The sequence below is a fragment of the Alexandromys fortis genome, unplaced genomic scaffold, assembly GCF_014885135.2.
Source record: "Alexandromys fortis isolate MF-2015 unplaced genomic scaffold, M_Fortis_MF-2015_v1.1 scaffold_28, whole genome shotgun sequence".
Classification (NCBI taxonomy): Eukaryota; Metazoa; Chordata; class Mammalia; order Rodentia; family Cricetidae; genus Alexandromys; species Alexandromys fortis.
This window is the reverse complement of record NW_026067901.1, coordinates 7847819-7870286: the sequence shown is the minus strand read 5'-3', so window position 1 is coordinate 7870286 and position 22468 is coordinate 7847819. Positions and strand designations below refer to the sequence as shown.

Genomic DNA, 22468 nt, shown 5'->3' with positions numbered 1-22468 from the left:
ACAAAAAAAAAAAAAAAAACAATATCTTGGTCGGCTACGAATTCACTGGGGGAAGAGAGGAAACAGAGAAAATAAGTGGCCTTGGAATTGGAGTGAGGCTAGGATCCAACTAGCAGTTTGCTGATCTGCATAGAAGGACGCAGGCAGAAATTTACACCAACAAGAGTCAGGGGCTTTGCATTCCTGTGTTATGAATGGGCTCTTACAGACCAAAAACTGACCAGTGTGACTTCCAGGGGGCCTGGCAGACTGTAATGTGTTCCTGAGTGGTAAAGAGAGAAAAAAACAAGTACCAATGGAGAATGTTTGAGAGCTATTTTAGCTCGCAGCTGATGGCTTTGGAGAAGCACAGTCTGTCATCACTAGCCAAAGCAGGTGATCATGAGTCAGAGCATGAAGAAGATGTCTTAGTCTTTGCAGCTCTACAGAAGTGGCCCACGGCCACAGCTGAACAGATGCGAGTAGCCAGAGAAAACAGCAGCAGAAGCTGTGGCAGTCAGAACTAAGAGAGTCTGTAAGAACAGGACGGCCAAGTCTCAGCCTAAATACAAGGCCACTGTTAGTAAAAATTAACTAACTACCCGTGTGGAAGTTAAAGTTGCCACTCATTTGCAGTTCAGTGGCATTCATGCAAAGAAATCAGCCAGGTGACCAGAAACAAACTATCTTTAAAGAACTTTACTCAGGTCACTAGTAACCTAAAAAGCTGTCCTGTAACTGGCATTTGAGAAGGCTGAGCCTCCATTAGCTCAGTCCAGGGTCATCTACGCAGCCAGCTCAGTCCCACTGTTATTGGACTTCATTCTTTCACCTGATGGACCTCTTTGTTTCTAAAGCTAATTCTGTTAACTAGCCAGAAGCTGGAATCACATTAAATTAGCATATCACGCTTCTGTTAATATTTCCGCTCACAACTTAATGATTCATTAATATAGCAGTGTTCTTTAAAGGCTGTCGACACTCTTCCCCCACACAGCGAGCTCCCCTGGAGTGTTCTTTGCCTCAGGAGTCAAATCTCAATTTAGCACTCTGTCGGTCTCAGATACTGTTTCAAGATACAAATTCTAACAACAGGCAAAGGTGCATGTTCGAAAAATGTAGAAGTACATTAGAGGGAGGATGTCTTAGCCAATGACTGTGAACTGCATTTATACCTATGATAACATTATACATTATAACATTATACATATACATTATACATATACAAGCTCAATCCTTTGCCCAGTTGAGGCTGACAGAAATGTAACGGGACCATAAGACCACTGGACTCTTGCTACTTACCATCAAATTCTGCCGGTCCAACACCTACTATAATTATTGACATTGGAAGCTTCGAGGCCTTTAGAAAGAATAGCACAATGAGATCTCAATAAAGACATTTAATTCTTAAGAAAAATGAAAGCACATATAAACATCGCACAGACTTTGGATCTGGCTATTTTTTGCAGACAGTCCTAGAAATTTTGATAATTTAATAATTTTTTTAGAACTTAAAGACAAAAAGAAAACGATTTCTTGATTTTCTCTGACATTTTCACAGATGCTCACTAAGGCAACTTTTAATAACATGTTCAAAATTGTCATCATCACAGTGAATTATTATCAGGAATTATCCTCACAGCGAATTAGCAAGTACAAACCAATGGCTACTCAGATAAGTTTAACCTTTCTCATTCGTGCATAAATATCTGTGAACTGCTGAAATTGAATATTTAATGTTGCAACATCGCTTTCATCACATGAAGTACTGAAGTCATATTCTATAAGTTACCAAATGGGGCTAGGGAGATGACCCAGCGGGTAAAGGCTCTTAGGATCAAGCATGAGGGACTGCAAAGGCCAAGGAGCCACACGATAGAAGGAAAGAACTGATTCCTGTAAATTGCCCTCTAACTTTCACATGTGAATCAAAAATGCCTGTCTATGCACATGCACATATGTAAAATAAATAAACATACTTTTTTCTTTTTTAAAAGTCAACAGTTAGAATCAGCAGCAGATGCGCAGCACACATAGTGAGAACATCTTGTGCTGGGAAGTCAGTGAACTACAAAAAGCTCTTTCTTAGTGCACTGCCTTCTTTTTAGTTAGTTGTGAATTATTAAGTCGGCATGTTAATTGCAAATAGCATAACTAGAAAGGGGACAGAATTTCAAGGGTCTAAGTTGAAAAACAAAATACATAAAGACATTGGGTTATTCCAAAAAGAAGATTAATCTATGAATTACTTGAATATTCCCTACTTGCAATTGTTTTTATCCTCATACTAAATAACAATATTTTTCTGTTACTAAAATTGTGAGGCTTGACAAACAACTCATCCATTCAACGCATTCTTAATTAAATATGACTCTCTGCCAAGCAATGCCAAGCTTAGGCATAGAAAAGTTTGGTAAAACAGGTATAATTTCACCATCTGGTAAATATAGATTTTAGAGTAAATTATCAAAAGAAGATAATGAAATCATGAACAAAGAAAACATACATCTGGGGCTGTAATGCATAGTATGGCTTTAAGTCAACTGCAGAAGCAGAGACTGGCTAGATTGTTCTCATGGAACTGCAATGTCAGGGCATGATAGCTCCTAGTCATCAGAGTGTACAGGAGTGCAAACCAGTCTACTGTTTGAAAACCAAACAGACCTTGTATACATGAAGGTAGTCCCCACCTCCCCAGTCCTTATGCAGCTAACGTGTGAAGATTGCTGGATAAACTAAGAATGAGATCAACTGCAATGGTGTGGTCATTCTGTTTCTCCGTGCAGTCACCTAAAATAGATTTTGTTCTCAACCCAAGTGGCACTGTGGTGTCACTGAGACCCTGGTCTTACTTACATTAACTATGGATTCTTTAGTTTGAGCCATATCTGAGATCACACCGTCTGTCACAATCAGGAGCACAAAGTACTGGGAGCCATCTTTTACGGAAGATGCATACCTGAAAAACAACAGAAAGGTAAGGATAGCAGGAACAGGAGGAGCTTCAGATGAGGGCTGCAGAGTGTTAAGTTTCAATTCTGGGACAAATGCCTAAAGTGACTATTTAAGACATTAAAGCAGACCTGGCTGCCAGGTTCTCCCAGCATTCCAAAGTTCCTACCTGTTACAGGGTATGGCTGGGGTATCCCTGTTTCAGGATACCTTGAACCCTCTGACCAGGGTCTGGGCTCCTCTTCCCCCAGAGGCTCTTCCCTATATAATCCAGACATTTTGGTTGCCCTTCCCCTTTTGTACTGTTGACTTCCTGACTTCTGCCCCTGGTTCCACTCTCCCTTCTCTGCCCCCCTCTCTCCAACATGGCCCAGCTTAGTGTGGTCATGTCTACTGTGGACTCTCCCAGATGCCCTTGCCTCTGACTATGCTTTCACACACATCTGCAACAGCCATATCCTTTCCTTTTTCTTCTTTCCTTCAGAGTAGCCATGAGGCATGGCCAACAAGCCTTCTAATATCGAGAAAATATTTACACATATGTCAGAAGCCTCACTAAGTACATATTTTTCTGAAACAACCAGGCAGATGAACTGCACTGCTAGTGCCTGCCAAAACACAGAAATGCTTCACTTTCTTAGAAGTGTTTTCACTAACAAAATTTGCCAGGATGGAGATTTCTTTCATAAAGACGAAAGACTGGATATAGATTTTGAAAAGACCTATTCTGGCTGCGATTTATTATGTGCAAGCTATTCAAAAATGGTTGAAGTCATCAGAACTCAGTTTTCTTATCTTGAAAACTGAGACAGTAATATTTATGCCTTTGGACATTAAATGAATAAATTATATGTATAATTATATGTGTGGTACTCAATATAAAATGAGGCTCTGTAAATTAAATGATGACTAAATGATTCTTATTTTTGAACTGGACAAAATCAATGTTGCATATCACTGTGAATATACTAAACACCACTGGCATGTATCCAAAGAAACAATCATTTTATTATAGTTCCTGAGATTTTACTTCAATAAAAAAAGTCAAATAGATGGTATATCCACAGTTCTAAGTGTGTGTAGTAGGGTGAATGAGCATTTGTGTATATGTGCTTGTGTGTGCATATGTGTGTGTATGTGAATATGTGTGTATGCATGTTTATACATATGTGTGTAAGTATGCATCCTGGCACAAATGTGCTGGGTGCTTCATTGGCCTAGAGCTGGCCACATAGGCGAGTTCATGTCCAGTGACAGGTGAGTCTCACACACCTCTTAGGACTGGAAACAAGAAGGCCTTGTTATCTCAAAAACTATCAACCAGACCACATGGAGGAAAAATGATCTAAAAGTATTAAATTGACAGGCTAAAGAAACTGATCCAACTTGAAAGATCCTAACTGATCCTGCTTGAACATGTTGGGTAGACTTAGAAATCACATGAATAAAAAGATTTGCAACTTTCTGGGGTACAAAAGAAAGTAGCATGTACTCGTGCTATTGATAAGATGGCTGTTGACATGGCTCATTCACTTACAGAGACACTTGGATTAGTCCCACAATGACCACAGAATAAGTGACTCTGAACATCAAGGAATCCATATGAATTGTGACAAGCAGGAAAACCCATTATCCTTTTCATTTTCAAAAAAAAAGCAATCTTACAATTTCCAGCTGTTCAATTTTTAATATCTGAACAGTCATTTTTCAAAAAAAAGAAAAAGAAAAAGCATGTATTACTGACTATAATTCAATGTGAAGTTTTATATTTTGCGTGATTAATGTAAGACTGGAAATAGCAAGAGGAACACATCTAGAAGTGCACTGGTAGCATCACCTTTGTGCTAGTTTAGACAGGCCAAAGCTTCTAAAAATGTGAGATTCCTACCACATTACAGAAGTCGGCTTTTATAATGCAAGCCTCCACCTTCAGTGCCTTAGCAGGCTCAATCCCACTCCTAAGAGGAGAGGCTGTGCTCACAGGATGTAGAGGTGGGAGGAAGCCTACCACAACACACCTACATTCCTCTGTAGTTCTTATTCATCTTAAAATTCATAGAAACCTAGCTTATTCATCTTAAAATTCATAGTAATCTAGCTTATTCATTTTAAAAGTCATTGAAACCTAGTGGTTTATAATCTTAGACATTTTTAATAGTGCTCTATATTTAATGCTATAAAAGTATATTTGTAAGGTTTCATATACTTAAAATTATTATAAATTCCATTTTGCATAATAGCTGACCAAACTATTCTAGTGTTAAATTACTATCTGTACTGAAAACTAGGATTTGAAACTATTCCATTCTTGTAAATCGATCATTTATTTGGAGAGTAGATCTAAAATCAGACAAACCAATCTCATACTATTCCTTTTAGTTTAATTTCTTCTCAAAAGTAGAAATAATACTTATGATCAAAAGTATTACTACGTTACAGGAAGTATGAAGTAGGATGTACCGGGCAGGCCACACTCCAGGTTCCTTTCAGAAAGTGACAATGAGACACAGGCTTGTAGATTAAATTATATTACAGAAGTTTCCTTCTTAATGGAACCTTCACTGAAGTGCATAATTAAAACTCTTATTAACAGCCTTATCACTACCTATTCTGTAATATAGCCAATCTATAATTTATATGTTACTATTACCATGATAAATGTGAGAGAAACGTTAACTTTCTAAAGGCTTCAGAATTCACATCTATTTGCCTGGAGTTTCTATAACGGTTCCAAGCATATTTTTCATAAAAGTTCAGAAATAGTTTTCTCAGATTTGTGAAGTATTCTTCTAGCTATTCATTGGCTCACAGGAACACAGAAGGTATGAGCAGGAGCTAAGAAACCAACCCAGGCATGTGTCATTTAAATAGGTTATCATTTATACAAGTGGATTGTGCATATTAATATTGAGGAAAAGGACACACATATTTAAACACTTCATCACTAACAAAAAAAAATTTATGCAACAAAGCTGCCACCTCAAACTGCTTTTAACTACATAATGCGGTAAACAAGAGCCCTTGCCGAGGTGTGGAGCAATGTTTTGCTGCCTTCTGTGTTTACTTTTTTTGTTGTACTTTTTCGATTACGTATTTATTTTATGTGTATGGATGATTTGTCTACATGTGTATCTGTACACTGAGAAGGCTAGCACAGGACATCAGATACCCTGGGACTGGAGTTAGAGATGGTTGTGAGCTGCCATGTGGATTCTAGGAATCAAATCCATGTCCTCTGGAAGAGCAGCCAGTGCTCTAACCCCTGAGCAATCTCTCCAGCCTTCTGCATGTTTTAACCTCTGTAGTAGAGATTAAAGACAAAGGTTCAAGGTACAGCAACACAATGACCTTGAGTTTGGTTATCGTGGTTTGAATTTTAGTCCATACAAATGGTGACTTTATACGTGCATGTTGCATCCACCAGAAAAGCGGGAATAATGGCAGTGCTGGCACCCCATGAACTACTGTGAAGGACAAAAATTAATTCATGCTGCAGCACAGAGATCACTGCCAGAGATGCCACATCCTCAAAAATGATTGCTGTTAGGATTTCGCTGACTGATCACACAGATGGAAGAGATCAAACAATGCGCTCTTCTTAGTATTTCGAAATTAATTATAGCAACTCCAAAATAAAAATGTCAGTTTCTAAGCAGTTAAAACTAATCTTAACTGGCTATCTAGATCCTGGAATGTCCTCAGTGCTAAACAAACAAACAAACAAACAAACAAAAGGAGAAATGCCAAGTTGAAAATGGAGCAGGGTTAAACTAGTATTCACTATAAGTAAGTGCTGAGAAGGAAATGACAGACAGACTTGAAGCAACACCAGCAGTTCTCTGTGATGGAAGCAGGGCTAGATTAGTGGGGTGGTAGCTAGACACTGGAGATCCTGAGGCTATGTTGTTTGTATTTACTTATATATAAGGCACCAGCCGATACTGAGAAGCATTTTTATAGTGTTTGAAATAGTCCTTGGATCATACTGAGCAAATACCACTGGGAATTCAAGAAATTGGAAGCAATGTTGCATTAGGAGCGGCGGGGCTGCGTCCCTGGCACCTGGCCGCCCGCATGGCTAGCTTATGCCCCTAAATAATTACACGGAAACTGTATTTTTTTAAACACTGCCTGGTCCGGCTAGTTCCAGTTTCTTATTGGCTAGCTCTTACATATTAATCTAACCCTTTTCTAATATTCTGTGTAGCCCATGAAGTGGCTTACCAGGGAGGATCTTAACCTGCATCTGTCTGGCATGGGAGAATCATGGCGACTTCCTGATTCAGCTTCTTTCTCCCAGAATTCTGTTCTGTTTGCTCCACCCACCTAAGGGTTGGCCTATCAAGGAGCCTAGGCAGTTTCTTTATTAATAAGAAATCACTCCCACATCAAAGCAAGGTGTGTGAACTCTCCTAAATAAGTACAGAACCATATATGTTACAAGTCTGATACTTTGTGTTTTATCTATTTCATATTTTTGCCGTCCCATTATTATTATCTCAAAGTCAAGTTAATACTGAGAAATCAGTGAAAAATGAGGGTGTGCACAAAATTGCTATTCCTAAAGAGATTCCAAAATGCCAGTAGGTATATACTAAACAGTCCGTATTTCACTCATGTAGAAAACACCCTTGAAGAACAAAACAAGCAAACAGAAAAATACAGATATGTACTTGCTATGACTTAGGAACAAATGGGTTTCAATGGTAACATCTGATATAAGCATATCAGAATTCAGCTAGTAGACACTTTTACTTTGTTTTGTTTTTGAGATATGAGGTTATGTATCTCAGGTGGCCTCAAACTTGCTATGCAGCTGAGGATGACCTTAACCTTTGAACCTATTGCTTCACCTCTTGGGTGCTGAGATTACATGCATGTACCCCATACTGAGTTTATGGGGAGCTGGGGATGTACCTAGGACTGGTGTATGCTAGACAAGCCCTCTAGCAGCTGAGTCCACCCTAGCCCAAGCTAGCACTTGTCCACTTGTTGAGTGTTTATTTCCTATATGGGAGGCTGGTGCTGTCTACTATAGAAACACATTCATGAGAGATGACATAGTCAAGAAACTATATAAACAGAGTGTGTGCACATGTTAATTGTGCTGCTACTTTAGGTAAAGAAACAAATAGAATATTGTCTTCCATCAGATGAAGTTTTCGGATGACGATTTTAGATGAGCCAGAAATTGTCTATCTTAATAAAATATTAGCAGTAAAATTAAATATAATTTTAAGATAAAGAAAATGGCAAAGGGCATTTATTTCAGAGATTTTTGTTAAAAGGTCGTCAGATAGAACATTTTAATTTCCTGGGAAGAAAAGATAAGTAATACAAATCCAGCTTTGGCTGTTTTCTCCCATTTTAAGTATAATAAGAAATAGTTATTAGATCATGGCTTTTTTCAAAGGATCTGAAAGCTTTAGTCAAGAGTGACTTCTATATCTGAGATTTAGAGAGCTCCGAGTGACACATAGGAATAGCAGTAGGGATGTAGTTTATTGTTTAATCATCCTTGGCTTCCATTCATCGATTTCTTTTGTTTTTGCGTGTGTGTGTGTGTCATGTGTGAAGGTGTGCTCACCTGTGGAAGTGAATTGGAGGCCAGGGATTGAGGTGAGGGGTCATCTTCAAGCCTTTTCAACATTTATTTTTTAAGGCAGGATCTTTCACTGAGCCTAGAGTTCACTGGTTTGGTTAGGATAGTGGCAATGAACTCCAGCCATCTGCTTGTCCTTCCACCCCACCCCAGCGCTGGGGCTGCAGACATGAGTCACAAAGCCTGGGTTCTAGAGATGAGAACTCAAGCCTACACATGCGTATAGCAACCATCTCCACATCTCCCAGTCCAATACTATGGCTTAAACAGAAATTAAAAAAAAACATATAGAAGAATTCTATATAAATTTAACTTTTTATAATAATACCAAGATAACAAACACAGAACTGATTCATAAGTATTGATTAGCATATTTAAAACAATGGCCATGAATCCATATAAAATGGGTTTTGCCATTTTTCTTTTATGTTTCTTTTATTAAAAAGTGATGTGTATGGTAGTGTTAGGGAATCGATAAAATTATGTTGCACTAATATGGTTTTGATACTATTTTTTAGGGAATTGATTAAAATTATTTTGCATTAATATGGTATTGATACTATTTTTCTTGGCAGCCATCAATAACCTAGAATGGTTTAAAATGAAACATATTTCCTATAGGAAACTTATTAAGCCAATACGATTTTCAAATTATGAATAATGACCAAATAGTTGATTGTGAAATGAATGAGAGGGGAATAGAAAAGAATAGCCCACCATAGAGAAGGAGAGAGGATAGAAGGCAAAATTAAGTGTCATTTCATCAAAAATCAATGTTTGCTGTTATGAACAAATAATGTTGAGATTCAGAATTCATACATTAGCATAAATTACAGAACGAAGTATATGAGAAATCCAGAATCAAGAGTCACTATTGAGGAGTGGCCTCTTAGATTTTTGTCATCCTGAGGTCAGCCCTGAATGCTGAGACATTGTCACATCCCATGGAAGGCAAAGTAGAACACATTGGACTTCTGGTCACATCCAGAGAGAGGATGGCAAACCCCGAGGAGGTTCTGAGAACTGAGGTTTTATATTGGATGCAGACTAATTTCAATTTCTAGCCTTACATTCAAAAGGATTGGACCTTCTTAGCAAATTTCTAACTATGACAGCGTTTTATAGGATTTTCCACTAACATTAAGCCAGCTTTTTCTTTCAGGGATTTGCAAAGTGATATCTAATCCACTTATGTATAAATGAAGCATCGTTATGTATAAATGAGTTTCTGTTTTAACATCTTCTCTGGAACATGTTGTCTGAACCATAAGCAAATTGTCCTCTCTGTACCGTGTACTATATACCAGCAGACTTCTGGGAATTAATAAAATTAGCTTTTATATTAACCTCAGAGAGGTTGAAAGAATGTGCCCTATATATCACAGAAAGAAAGCCCTTGTCTTAATGGGATCGTCTCTTTATTCTTATGCCACCTCAGGACAGGACATTGAAATGGATGACTCAGACATTTTAAGATTGACATCACTCTTGTTTGCTCTCACGTATTCTTTTCACAGAAAAGGCTTTCTTTGGTTGGAAAGGACAGGCCTAACATAACCTGGTGCAAGCTTCTTCATTTGAATCTGATGTAAAGTCCTAGTGTTCATTAGTTGGTGGGGACCACCCTGCACCTACCTACTTCCTAACCTTCTCAGAGACAGTGAGAAGAAAACTCCTTGACCGTGGAATTATGGCACAGTGATGGGCAGTTTTAAGCATGATCCAGTAGATTAGCCTGTAGCAGCACAAGCCTCTTGCCTGCTCCCTCCTTACCTCGCTACGTGGTTTATCACAGGAGCAAAGTTGGTGGGCCCATACAGCTGCACAGATTTCAGACTTCTATAATAAGCTTCCATGACCCCTTCGATGCCATCACAATAAGGGTTCTGAGGGTTGCCGTTCTTGTAGAAAATTATGGGCAAACAAAGTAAAAAGAAAAAAATAGTCTCCATGAAAATCAGTTAAGAAGAAATTAATAACACACTGACATGCTTAAAGATAATTTAAAGTTTTATAGTAGCACCCACCCAATGCTGATGAATTAACTGGTCCACAAGAGATATTATACAGATCATAATATGAAGATAGTACATTTGAAAAATTTAAAATAATCTGAGAAGCACAGCAGATATTTTCAAATCAGAGATAACTCCAAATAGATTTCTGCACATATAGAGATTTTATTTAAAATCCATCAAGAAGAAACCTGACTCTGAATGGTTAGATATTTAGTGGTTTTAACTCCATATCCTTAACATAGTCTACATTTTCCCAGTTTAATATCAGTAGCAAGCATGTATTAAGACCTGCAAAAAGTAAATGTTTTCAATTCAGTTTTACTTGAAAACTGGAAAAAAGCAAAATACCTCCTATGTTCACACTTTTTAAGTCATGGACATCTGACTCTGCCTGGAGAAAGGGTCATAGGGAATATAATTTGAAGTGAGAAACATTGAAACAAGAAAAGAGGAGAAAAATCAGAGGATATCCATGTAATCAAGTGAATGGAGCTGACTATTAACAAACGCTTGTTTTGGGAACAGTGCCCACACGGACATCACACCCTTCCTTTCTCACACTGCCCATGTCCTGGTACTGTTGAGGTTAACCCTTCAGGTCCAGATTTTACAAGTTATTCAAGTGAGACAATGCTAGCTGTTGGTTTCTTATCTGTCTGATTGTCCCTAATGTTTTACCACTTTCTATCTTCGCATCAAACAGTAATCTCCATTGTCTCCTACATGTGGGGAAATCCAGGGTACCTAAGGCGGGCTCTTCTGGATGTAGCAGGCTAGCTCATGAGGTTGTGACAGGCTAAGATGCTGATGTGAGCTGCAGTCACCCGGAAGCCTGACAGGAGCTAGAGTAAGAAGCTAACGGGTTTGAACGAAAAATGTCATCCATGTAGACTCAGATATTTGAATTCTTGGTCCACATAAGCTGTCTGGGTAGGCTTAGGAGGTGTGGCCTTGCTGATGGAAGTATGTCACTGGGGTAGGGTTTGACATTTAAAAGCCTTGTTTTCCCCCAGTTTTCTATCTCACTGGCTTCCTGCTTATAGTTTAAAATGTGAGCTGTCATGCTTCCCCATCATGATAGTGATGAGCCCCTATCCCTCCAGTACTGCAAGTCCCCAGAAAGCCTTTCATTTTCTCAGGTGCTTTGGTCATGGTGCCTTAGCACAGAAACAGAAGAGTAACCAATACAAAACCAAAAGCAAACAAATAAACAAACCAAACAAACCAGCAGAAAATGCTACCCGGAAAACAAATGCTCCCCAATAGGGGGATTCTGGTGTTGGCTCTTTAGATTTTTGTGTATGTTTCTTATAAGGGAGAGCACAAACACTGTCTGACACTACCGCCAATTATGCAGTTGAGTTTCTCATGTTTGTGGAAACCACAGGGGTCAGCACACTTCCGGAGTGCAATGGATAAGCCTCACCCTGGGAAAAAGTACCTTTGTGATCATGGTATCTCCCCTGCCAGGTAATTATAGGTATTTAGCTTGATGTGTCTATAGAGACCAGACAAGTTTAGAAAGAATAGGGTCACTGGTGGGGACTAATCTTAAGGAAGTAAGGATGAAACACAAGAGGTGAGCATTGGGGAAGGAGAATAATGAAAGGAAGATGAATACATGTGGAGGGATGAAGGAGAGTAGGGCCAAAGAGATGGGAGGAAGAAAAACTGACATTAATGATGTTTGATAAAGTCATATGAAAACCTACTATCTTATAAGGTTCCATATATATGCAGAGACAGGGTCTTGAGATGAACCTGGAGATCACCATTTTTGCTAGCCTGTCTTGCTGTAATGTCTCAGGAAACCTCCTGTCTTCACTCACAGAATGCTGGGGTTGTGGCAGTACCACCAGGACCAGATTTCTATTGATGTTTTTACGTGCAAGCTAGGGATTTGAACTTAGGTCTTCACATGGGTCCTAGGGATGTGAACTCAGGTCTTCACGTGGGACCTAAGGATTTGAACTCAGGTCTTCATGTAGGACCTAGAGATTTGAACTCAGGTCTTCACATGGGACCTAAGGATTTAAACTCAGGTCTTCATGTAGGACTTAGAGATGTGAACTCAGGTCTTCACATGGGACATAGGGATTTGAACTCAGGTTTTTATGCTTTCACAGCAAACACCTTTCTAACTCTGCCATCATTCTAGTGCAGAGCTGACCTATTTCATCTTCTTTTAAATAAGATTTTATGATAGTCTTTTCCCTTAAAAGGTGCAAGCTAATTAAAACTGAAGTTCATTAATGATTTTAGACATAGGAAAAAAAATATAACATCCTTAGGGGAACAGTCACAAAGTAGGATAGTCATAAACTACTTTTCTGATGAGCATTTGAACATTTTCATTGGGGGCTGTATTTCTATGGAGCTCCTTCTCTCCCTCCTCTGGAAGTGAAATTATGAGGTCACTGTCTTCCCTCTTGGCAGTGGAAAGACAGGCACTGTCTGCTCTGCTAATCGCCATGGACTGTCGAAAGCCGGGTCTCTCAATTAGTCCTCCTGCCGTAATAAGTGTCACTAAGATTTCCTCACAGCCAGGGATGATAAGAATGCTTTCTAATGTGAAGTCTTATCTCTTTAAGAATATCTTGTCTATATTAGATCAGATTATTTTAAGTATTTTATATTACCAAAATTAGACTTCTCCTTTAATGATAAAGTTGTATTAGGTTATTAAAAAGGTTTTTTAAAAGTAATTCCTTCAACAAATTATGCAGGAAAGCAAATTTTGTCTTTTATCACCAATTAGAATGTCACTGTATGTATGCCAACATTATCTCAGAGTAGTATTTATCCTAGTCAGGAAAACTAAGTACTCTGAAAACAGAATATAATTGCTAGGCAATACTAAATTCGGTTTATTACCATCAGAATCAATCTAATCCTGTTTCCTTAACAGCACAGGAATGTTTTCCACAGATTTCACAGGCTCTGACAGCTTTCTCAGCAGCTCTGAATTGGGTTTCAAGAAGATCTTACAGGTCAAGTAATAAATAGTTCATTCTTATCAGTAGGCAGTTTTATGAATTTGACTACAAGAGTGAATGAGAATAAAGAAAAAGCAGAAAAGGAGATAGGCATACAAAGGTGAGAACTATGCAGAAAGAAATTACTAACTCATTGGTTAACCACAATCATTCCTTCTGGGGATTTGAAAATGGATCCAAACCCTCCTGAGGTTTGCACAAGTGGTTTTCATGGCTTTTTAAGTTTTGAAGGTTTTAATTCTCTGAGAGGCATGAAATTCCCAACAGATACTCTCTTTTATCTGACTTAGGAGTACAATGTGTGGGCTATTTTGTGGAAAGAAACAATAATCTCCTCCCCACAGCATCATTTCCTAAGATTGTGTGTATGATGGAATGGACAAATAAGAATAAATAAAGAAACAACAATGCTCAAATTCTCATCAAAATATGTGAAAATACTAAAACTGTTCATATAAAAGTTTCTCTGCTTGTGATATATATGTGCATGTGCAATACATACATGGATTGTGCATTTAGGCATATGTGAGTTTACATGTGTTCATATATGTGCATGTACACATGTTTCTACAATGTACCCATGTATATGTGTACATGTATGTATACCCATGTGTATATATGTGTATTTAACATCCATGTATGTGTGTGCACACACAACACATGTGTGTATATGTGTGTTTTGAGAAAGCACATACTTAGAGAGATTTATGGGCTGCTCTTGTGAGCTATAGTTTAATAATGGTTAAGAGAAGAGGTATTGAGAAAATGGAAGATTGGGGTTTGGTTCTGTCCTTTGGACTGAATTGTCACACAGCACCTGGAGATATTCTCATGACACCTAGTATAAGCAGTACAGTGAGTGTGTCTGTCATGTTGTATCTACCCTACATGGATTTTTTTGGACATTATATAAGATGATGAGTATAAATGATCAGTTTTGATTCTAGTAATGCAAATGTTCTGTCTGACATTCAGACTTGGTCTGTCTTCTTACCCAAGGAAACTGGAGCTATGGAAAAGCAGCCCTAAGGCTGAGACAGCACCACCATCTTTGGCATAATGGCTTCCATCATCAGTTGGAAGATGATGCCTCATTGGTTGAGAAGACATGATCTTTTAGTTCAGTGCTGCACAATAGCATACTTGGGTGTGTCATTTCTAGTCCATAGAAATGAGTTTTCAAGGCTCTGGAGATTAGAAAGTCTATGATCAAAGAGCAGGATGGATGCTTGCTCTCAGTTGGAGGACTGCTGGCTCCTCATATGTTGAAAGGTGAAAAGGACAAGAATGCAAATTCTGTGTGAATTCTCCTCTAAAAAGGTCTTATTCCCATGTTTTCTTCCTGACCCAATCACCTCGTGTGTGTGTGTGTGTGTGTGTGTGTGTGTGTGTGTGCATGTGCTGCGTGCGAAGTCCAGAGGTTGGCAGCAGGGGTTTGTCAGTCACTTTCCACCCTACTATTTGAACAAGTTCCTTCTGCCCTCGAAGCTGGAGTGCACCAATCCAGCTAGACCTGGCAGCAGATCTTGAGAGGCCTCACCTCTTTGCTTCCCCAGTACTGAAGTCATGGACACATACCCTTATACTCAGCCTTTTATGTGGATGGCAGAGACCCTGTAATCTGATCCTCATGCTTGTACAGAATACATGTGACCCACGAAGTCATCACACAAGCATCTTAGTCTCGTCACCTCTTAGTAGGTTTACTTCTTTGTTCTGCTAATGCTGGCAACACCAGAACTTTAGACAAGATACATCCAGATAACAGCTATCTCTATATAAAAAAACTTGATTTTTAAAGATCTTATTTAGGTGAAAATTTTATATCCATCCCTAACATGTAATGAATAATTTGATAATCATGTAATGATTTGATTACATGAAATAAATGTAAAGTTGGGAGAGCCAAGACGTCATGAATGAGGGGGAAGAGAAATGATTAACAATACACAAAAGGAGACAGGGTGTTTTCATGGTAAATTACTAATTTCATTTAGTTTAATAAATCATTCTTTTTATCAGGCAAAATAAAGGACGGTTAGCTAAAGGTAGCCTCACATTCTTTGATAGTCTTTCCACCGAGAAGTCAAAATTCGTTCCTCTACCTTGAAACTCGTGCTGGTCCTAGTAACTCACATAGTAAAAATGATGTCCCAGTTCAGAAGTTCTAAGCCTGTGATCTAATGGATCTGGAATTTCTGTCTCAGACTTCAGAACATCTAAGAAAAGTGACTCCAGGTGGAGACTCTAAAGACCACGAGTCTACCAGACTAGGACAGAGTCAATTATAACCTGTGTCTAAGAGGACACTTCAGCGACTCCAGCCATCTCGTCCCGGGAATTAGATAATGAACAGAGGCAAGGAAGCTACCATAGTGTGCATACTACACAAAACACATGATACAGACCTGAGAAACTGAACCAGTGTCCAGAGGGAGGCTCTGAAATACTGCCTTAGTCAAATTATTCTCTAACCATTAAAAATGCCTGAACTGAGGCCTGATATTTAAAACAAACAAACACATGCGCTTGTCCAGCTGTATTTGTGGCCTCCTTTATGACCCATGGATTATGAGTATGACATATCTATCTGCTTTATTTTACATCTCCTAACTTTAGGGATATATATTATGCAAAGGCCGATACCCAGAATAGACCTACTATGTATAAATGGGGGTCTTTAGGCAGATTTACTGAAAGGCTGTCTTGTTGATATGAAGTTCATTCTCCTAAGTGAACTATTATGAAGCTGAGATGAGTGCCTGGTCACCAAGAACCTCTACCAAAACCAGTACAGTAGAAACAGAAAGCCAACACTGAAATACCTGGCATGTTACTTCTTTTTCAACAAATCAAATACTTTTCATGTATCATTACCAAAGCAAACTCATGAGATATCCTTCCATCTGGAGGCAGCTTTGCACCAAAACCAAGAGCTGGGAACATCTTATCACTGTCGTAATCTTGAACGATTTCTCCCACAGCCTTCAGGGCCATGCCTTAGGCATTCAGTTGGTAAGGGTTCATGTAGTGGAGAGAAGTAGGCTGGGCAGGATTTCCTGATGACAGAAAATGGGTCAAAACATAAACAGTAGGGCCACAGGTAGCAATACTGTAGGCTTTCTTTACTTCCATTTCAAATACTTAAGATTATCATTCTCTGCCTATCCCTACCCAGGATCTTTGTTTAGACCTAGATCGTCTGTCTCCACCAATGGTTCTTTTCCTTCTGCACATCTCAGGCTGTCACCGTGTCCTGAATTCACTCTCTCCCTTTAGTTATGTCTCACACACAGCAAACACCACTTCTTATTTCTTTAGACTTTTCTTGTCTTTCTTTTCCCTGCCCTTGTGTTTCTTTTGTTCTGTTTTATAAAACTGACAACAACAAAAAATCAACTCTCAACTTCTTGAGTCTGTGACCATGTCTTAATCTCCCTTGTGCCTTTGATAATGCCAACAGAGATTGAAGTGGTAGTTGGTGGGTGACATTGAACTTGACTAGTAGCTGTAATGGTTAAAATACCAAGGAATCTACCACAGATTGAACAGCTGACATCGTATCTCACAAAGCCTTAACAATAAGTTCATTCTGAACCATTTTGACTTTTGGCTACAATGCTTCTCAGAATATTCACATACAAGTTTTCTTTCTACCTGTCTTCCTTTCTCTCGGATATATAACTTAGAGTGAAGTTGCTGGCTCATGCGGTGACTCTGAATATTACAATTTGAATAACTGCCAAAATGTTCTCAAAAGCAGCTACACCATTAACATCCACAGTATTACCAAGGTTCTGCTTACTCTAGTTCTCCATGACACTACTCTTCAGACTGGTTCTATCTAGCCATGTTCATGGGTGCGGGATGGTAACTGTCCATAGTTCTGGTTAAGTTTCCTAAAGTCTGTATGTTAACAATATGTTCTTAGAATTATTTGCTCTCTGTATATCTTATATGGAGAAAGATTCCCTTCAGATCATTTGCCTACTCTTATTTTATTTTAAAATTTTATTTATTTATTTATTTATTTATTTATTTATTTATTTATTTATGTGTGTATGTGTGCATGTGAGTGTGCATGTGCCATGGTGTGTGTGGGTGTGGGTGTGCGCGTGTGTGAAGTGGGACTTGGGGAACAGCTTCTGAGAGTTGCTTCTCTCCTTATACCATGCAGGTCCTGAGGACTGAACTCAAATTATCAGGCTTGGCAGTAAGCACCTTTATCTGCTGAGCCATCTGACTGTATCCTCTTTAAATTGAGAATAATTTTTCATTGAGTTGCTAAAGTTCTTTGTGTATTCTAGATACAAGACTGTGGGCTTTGTGCATATTTGCTATATTTAGGGCTTGTCTTCTGTTTTGATAGGTGTCATTTGAAACATGAAATGTAATTTTGCTAGCATTCACTTTATTTTCTTTACATTGCTAATGCCCTTGGTGTCACATTTAAGAATCAGATGCCACAACCACAGCCATCAAAGCCTTTTCTGTTTTTTTTGTTCTGAACTCTTTACAGCTTAACATTTTGAAGCATTCCTGTATTAGTGGAATTTTGTATATGACCTGAGATAAAAGTCTTAATTTCATCCTTTTGCATGTGGCTAAGTACTTGATCCAGCACTCTTGCTAAAAAGACCATTTTTCCCCATAAAATGAAGTTTGGTATCTTTCTTTCTCATTTGTTTTTTTTTTTCTTTTCTTGATCCTTTGCAACAACACATATATTTTAAGTGAATTTCTCCTTTTCTAAAATAAATCTCCCAGATTTTGACATTGTATCAACTCTGTCAATCACTTGGAGGGAGATGGTTATTTTAACAATGTTTGCTCTTATAATCCAAAACAAAACTTTCAAATTTTATTATATAATTTTTCTTAACAGTCTTATCAGAACATAGTCTTTAGTTTCCAAATTATAGTCTTAAGCTTATATGTTTTGTGTTAAATGCAATCCTAACTTTTCATTTTCAAAAAAATTCTGTAGGTGTAATAATCTTCTTATTTTCTTTGTGAATATTTTTCCTTGCAAAGGCAAAGAAAAGAATTGAGGCCTGATCTTCTTTCCTGCAGCCTTGCTCAACTTGTGATTAATTATAGGACATTTTAGCAGATTTCTCAGAATATTGCATATAACAGGATGTATTCAAAAGTAGTTTTATTTCACTTTTATTTACAGTATCAACATTTAATTCTTTTATCTACCTTGCATGGCAACAACATCTGGTTGTTGACTGGCAATAATCAGAGCGTTCTTGTCTTGTTTTCTATCTCAGGAGAAACCAACCTGCCTCTCATTCCTAAACATGCTGTTGAGTAGGGTTTACAAGTTTCCCTATACAAGGTCTGGAAGGCATACACCACAAGCACGTGCAGAACTTTGTCAAATTGTTTCTCAGCGTCATGTGGGATATTATTCATTTTCAAAATTTTAATATTCAAAAATCAAGTAATGTAATGTAGTCCTATGAATACCAGATAGTTAGAAAATGAATGAGCAGATGATAAACCATTATATGCTGTTGGTCTGGGTTATTTTATCCAGTATTTTTATATACACATATACACGAAAGGTAATTTTTAAGTTTCTCATTGTGATGTCTTGGCCTCACCTTTGAATCAAACTATTAATGGCCTCACAAAAAGAACCTTTTCTCTTTGGTTTTTAGAACAGTTTGTCCTAAAGTCTGGCAATTAAAATATTTGGTAGATTTCTTGAATGAAGCCACCTAGAACTAAGGTAGTTTTCTCATTGCTAATTCAGTTTCTTGTTACACATTGTCCAGATTGTCAAAATCTTAGATGAGTTTCAGTCGTTATATCTTTCTATTGAATAGAGAGTTGATTCTCTTAGTTGGCCTAAAACTCATCAATAGAACAATAGAAAGTTATTTCAACCAGCTGGACTTAGGCTGAGTTACTTATTGCGGGTCATATTTTATAGACATGAAACAAGAATTACCATCTCAAGACACAATGCTAATGAAAACATTTTAAAGCCCAGAAAAAAAAAGTGAACTGGTAGAATTTGGCCTCATTAAGCATACTTCTAGCTCTTCAAGGCATAAGCCAACATGTCTCATTAGTAAAATGTTTTCTAGAACTAGATTTGTGCAGCTGTGTAAGAAGAAGGTCAGATTTAACGGCTTTTTGGATGGTGATTTGGGAAATGTGGACCAGTGTAAGAAATGTAAAGAGAACACACGAGAACTGTAGACACAATGGGTAATTGGGAAGGGAAGATCAGCAGGGGCTCCTCAACGTGCACTAGGGCATTGTGCTGGCTTGTTTTTATGTCATCTTGACCTAAGTTAGAGTCATCTGAAAACAGGGAATACAACTGCATCTTGACCCAAGTTAGAGTCATCTAAAAAGAGGGAATACAACTGCAAAAATGCCTCCATGAGATCCGGCTGTAGGCAAGCCTGTAGGGCATTTTCTTAATTAGTGATTGATGTGGGATGCCTCAGCCCCTTATGTGTGGTGCCATCCCTGGACTGGTTGTTCTGGATTCTATACAAATGTAGGCTGAGCAACCCACAAAGAGCAAACCTATATGTAGACAAACATTTCTCTCTCAGGCCTATTACTAACTAGCTCTTATGTTTAAATTAACCCATTTCTATTAATCAATGTAGGGCCACGTGGCCATGACTTTTACTGGTCTACTGGCATTTTGTTTCTTGGGCAGCTGGCTTGTGTCTCCCTCAACTTCTTCATGTCTTTCTTCCTATATTTAGTTCGGTTTTCCTGCCTAGCTATATTCTGCCTTGCTATTGACCAAAGTAGTCTTTATTATTAACCAATGGGAGCAACACATATTCACAGCATATAGAAGGGTTATCCCACAGCACAAGCCAGAAAGCAGCACTCCCCCATGGCCTCTGCACCAGTTCCTGTCTCTAGGTTCCTGCCTTGTTTGTGTGCTGGTCCTGACTTCCTCCAAGTATGAACAGTGATGTGGAAGATTAAGTCAAATAAGCCCTTTACTCCCAAGTTTGCTTTGGTTATGGTGTTTCGTCACAGCAGCAGTAACCCTACAATAGGCATCATCCTCATAAATACAGTGGAGACTGAAGAAACTGTCAATCAAAAGTGTACTCAACACTCCTAGGCTGGGAGGTCCTTCTGTCTATGTGTTGCTTTTATTGATTAATGAATAAAAAATTGTTTTGTCCCATGATAGGGCAAAAGAACACAGCTAGGTAGAGAAAACTAAAGTGAACACTGGGAGAGAGGAGGCAGGGTCAGAGAGATGCCATGGAGCTGCCAGAGAAAGTCATGGCAAAACATTGTCGGTAAGCTACTGCCACGTGGTGATACACAGATTAATGGAGATGGGTTAAATTAAGATGTAAGAATTAGTCAATAAGAAGCTGGAGCTAAGAGTCCAAGTAGTGTTTTAATTAATATGGTTTCTGTGTGATTATTTCAGGCCTAAGCTAGCTGGGCGGCCAAGAACAAACAAGCGGCTCCTTGCAACACACTCCAAACCTTCTAACACATCTCAGCAACTCCAGATCCCACTCAGCAGCCTCAGTTTTGTTGTTATTATATAACATGGGTGCTGTGGCTTGCTGCTGCTGCTGCTACTGCTCCAACTGTTTGATATCAGTTGGGAATATCACACAGTACCAAAAGTTCAGGAGGAAGACGAAATGAAAAATTCCAAACATAGCTTCTAATGAAGCTGTACTGCCTTCTTGCCTCATAAAGTTGAATCTTTCTAAGGAAACTGTTGTCACTTGGGTATTACATGGGAAAAACTCATGGCAACTTTTGTCAAAAGCAAATAACAAAGGCTTGCAACATGACTTGGTGGTTAGCAGTGCTTGGTGCCTAAGCCCGGAAACCACAGAAGAACGATAGAACTGGCCCCCTAAATTTGTCAACACGGACTGTGACATATGCCCCCTCACACTCATACATGCATACCAGAAACACACACAGACACAGACACAGAAACACACACACACACACAGATAGTAACAAATGAAATAAAAACTGAAAGAGATACAGCGAGGTCATGTTCTTAGGATATAATGCAACCAGTTCAAACAGTCATTCCGTTCCAAATAAACTTGGCTCAAAATAAAATTAAATTTCCATTATTTTTCTTTTCTAAAATATTTTATATGAATCACTAATGTCTGTACCAAAACATCACATAGCAATCCTACTTAAAGAACTAGCTGCCAAGATGTTAGTAAGTGAGTAAAATTATGGCTGAATCCCACTTTTAAAAGTAAGTACACAAGGAGGTACTGGCGGAATGGGATCTCTAATTAGACATGCTTCAGAAATGGCTTAACTACATCTCAAATCAGTATTCCTTGGGAAGAAATAGTAACATGGTTCAACATGTAGTTAGTCTGTTGTATATTTTTGTTATATTTCTTCTACATTTTGCATCTCTAAACTGTCGCATAGTGTTAAAGACAAAATTTTAGGATTTTCGATGAAAACAAAAGTATGTCACTTACTCGGCAGCAGTTCTTACTGGGGACAGGAGTAGCACTCACCGTTTGATGCCGTGAAGTCAATAGCCACGGTGAAGTTGATCTGCGTTCTAGAACAGAAGCAAATAAAAATCGCTAAGTCAGCAGCAGCACCCGGGAGGTCATCGTCCATTCTTGTTACATTTTTAGTGTAAAGGATTTTCCTAAGTGTTGAATTTGAACAAATACAGCATATGCTAGACAGCATTAAATAGGCAGATTTACCAGGTATGTGTGTTAAAAAATATCTTTGTTATCATAATACTGTAAAAGAAAAGTCGTTTGAACAAGCTTGGGCTGCTTTTTGAGCGCAGTAAACATGCGCGTGGCTGAGCGAAGAGTCTAAACAAACAGCCGTGAGGTTCACGTCCAGCACTTATAGCTAATTGCTGCTTTTGAAACCATCAGTAAAACTGTCACACA

At 38.5% G+C, this 22468-nt stretch overlaps 1 protein-coding gene and 1 non-coding gene across 2 annotated transcripts in view; both read right to left on the bottom strand.

The window, feature by feature from the left end:
• The window catches only part of Cpne8 (copine 8), a 190175-nt gene that overhangs the window by 13769 nt on the left and 153938 nt on the right, over window positions 1-22468 (bottom strand). The window contains 5 exon segments of the mRNA XM_050127964.1: window positions 1282-1339; window positions 2836-2938; window positions 10307-10434; window positions 16425-16606; window positions 22070-22116. Of these exon segments, the coding sequence (XP_049983921.1) occupies window positions 1282-1339; window positions 2836-2938; window positions 10307-10434; window positions 16425-16606; window positions 22070-22116 (518 nt within the window).
• Window positions 11867-12029, bottom strand: LOC126494174 (U1 spliceosomal RNA). Its single transcript, XR_007589962.1, has one exon. It is a non-coding gene; the product is annotated as a U1 spliceosomal RNA (small nuclear RNA).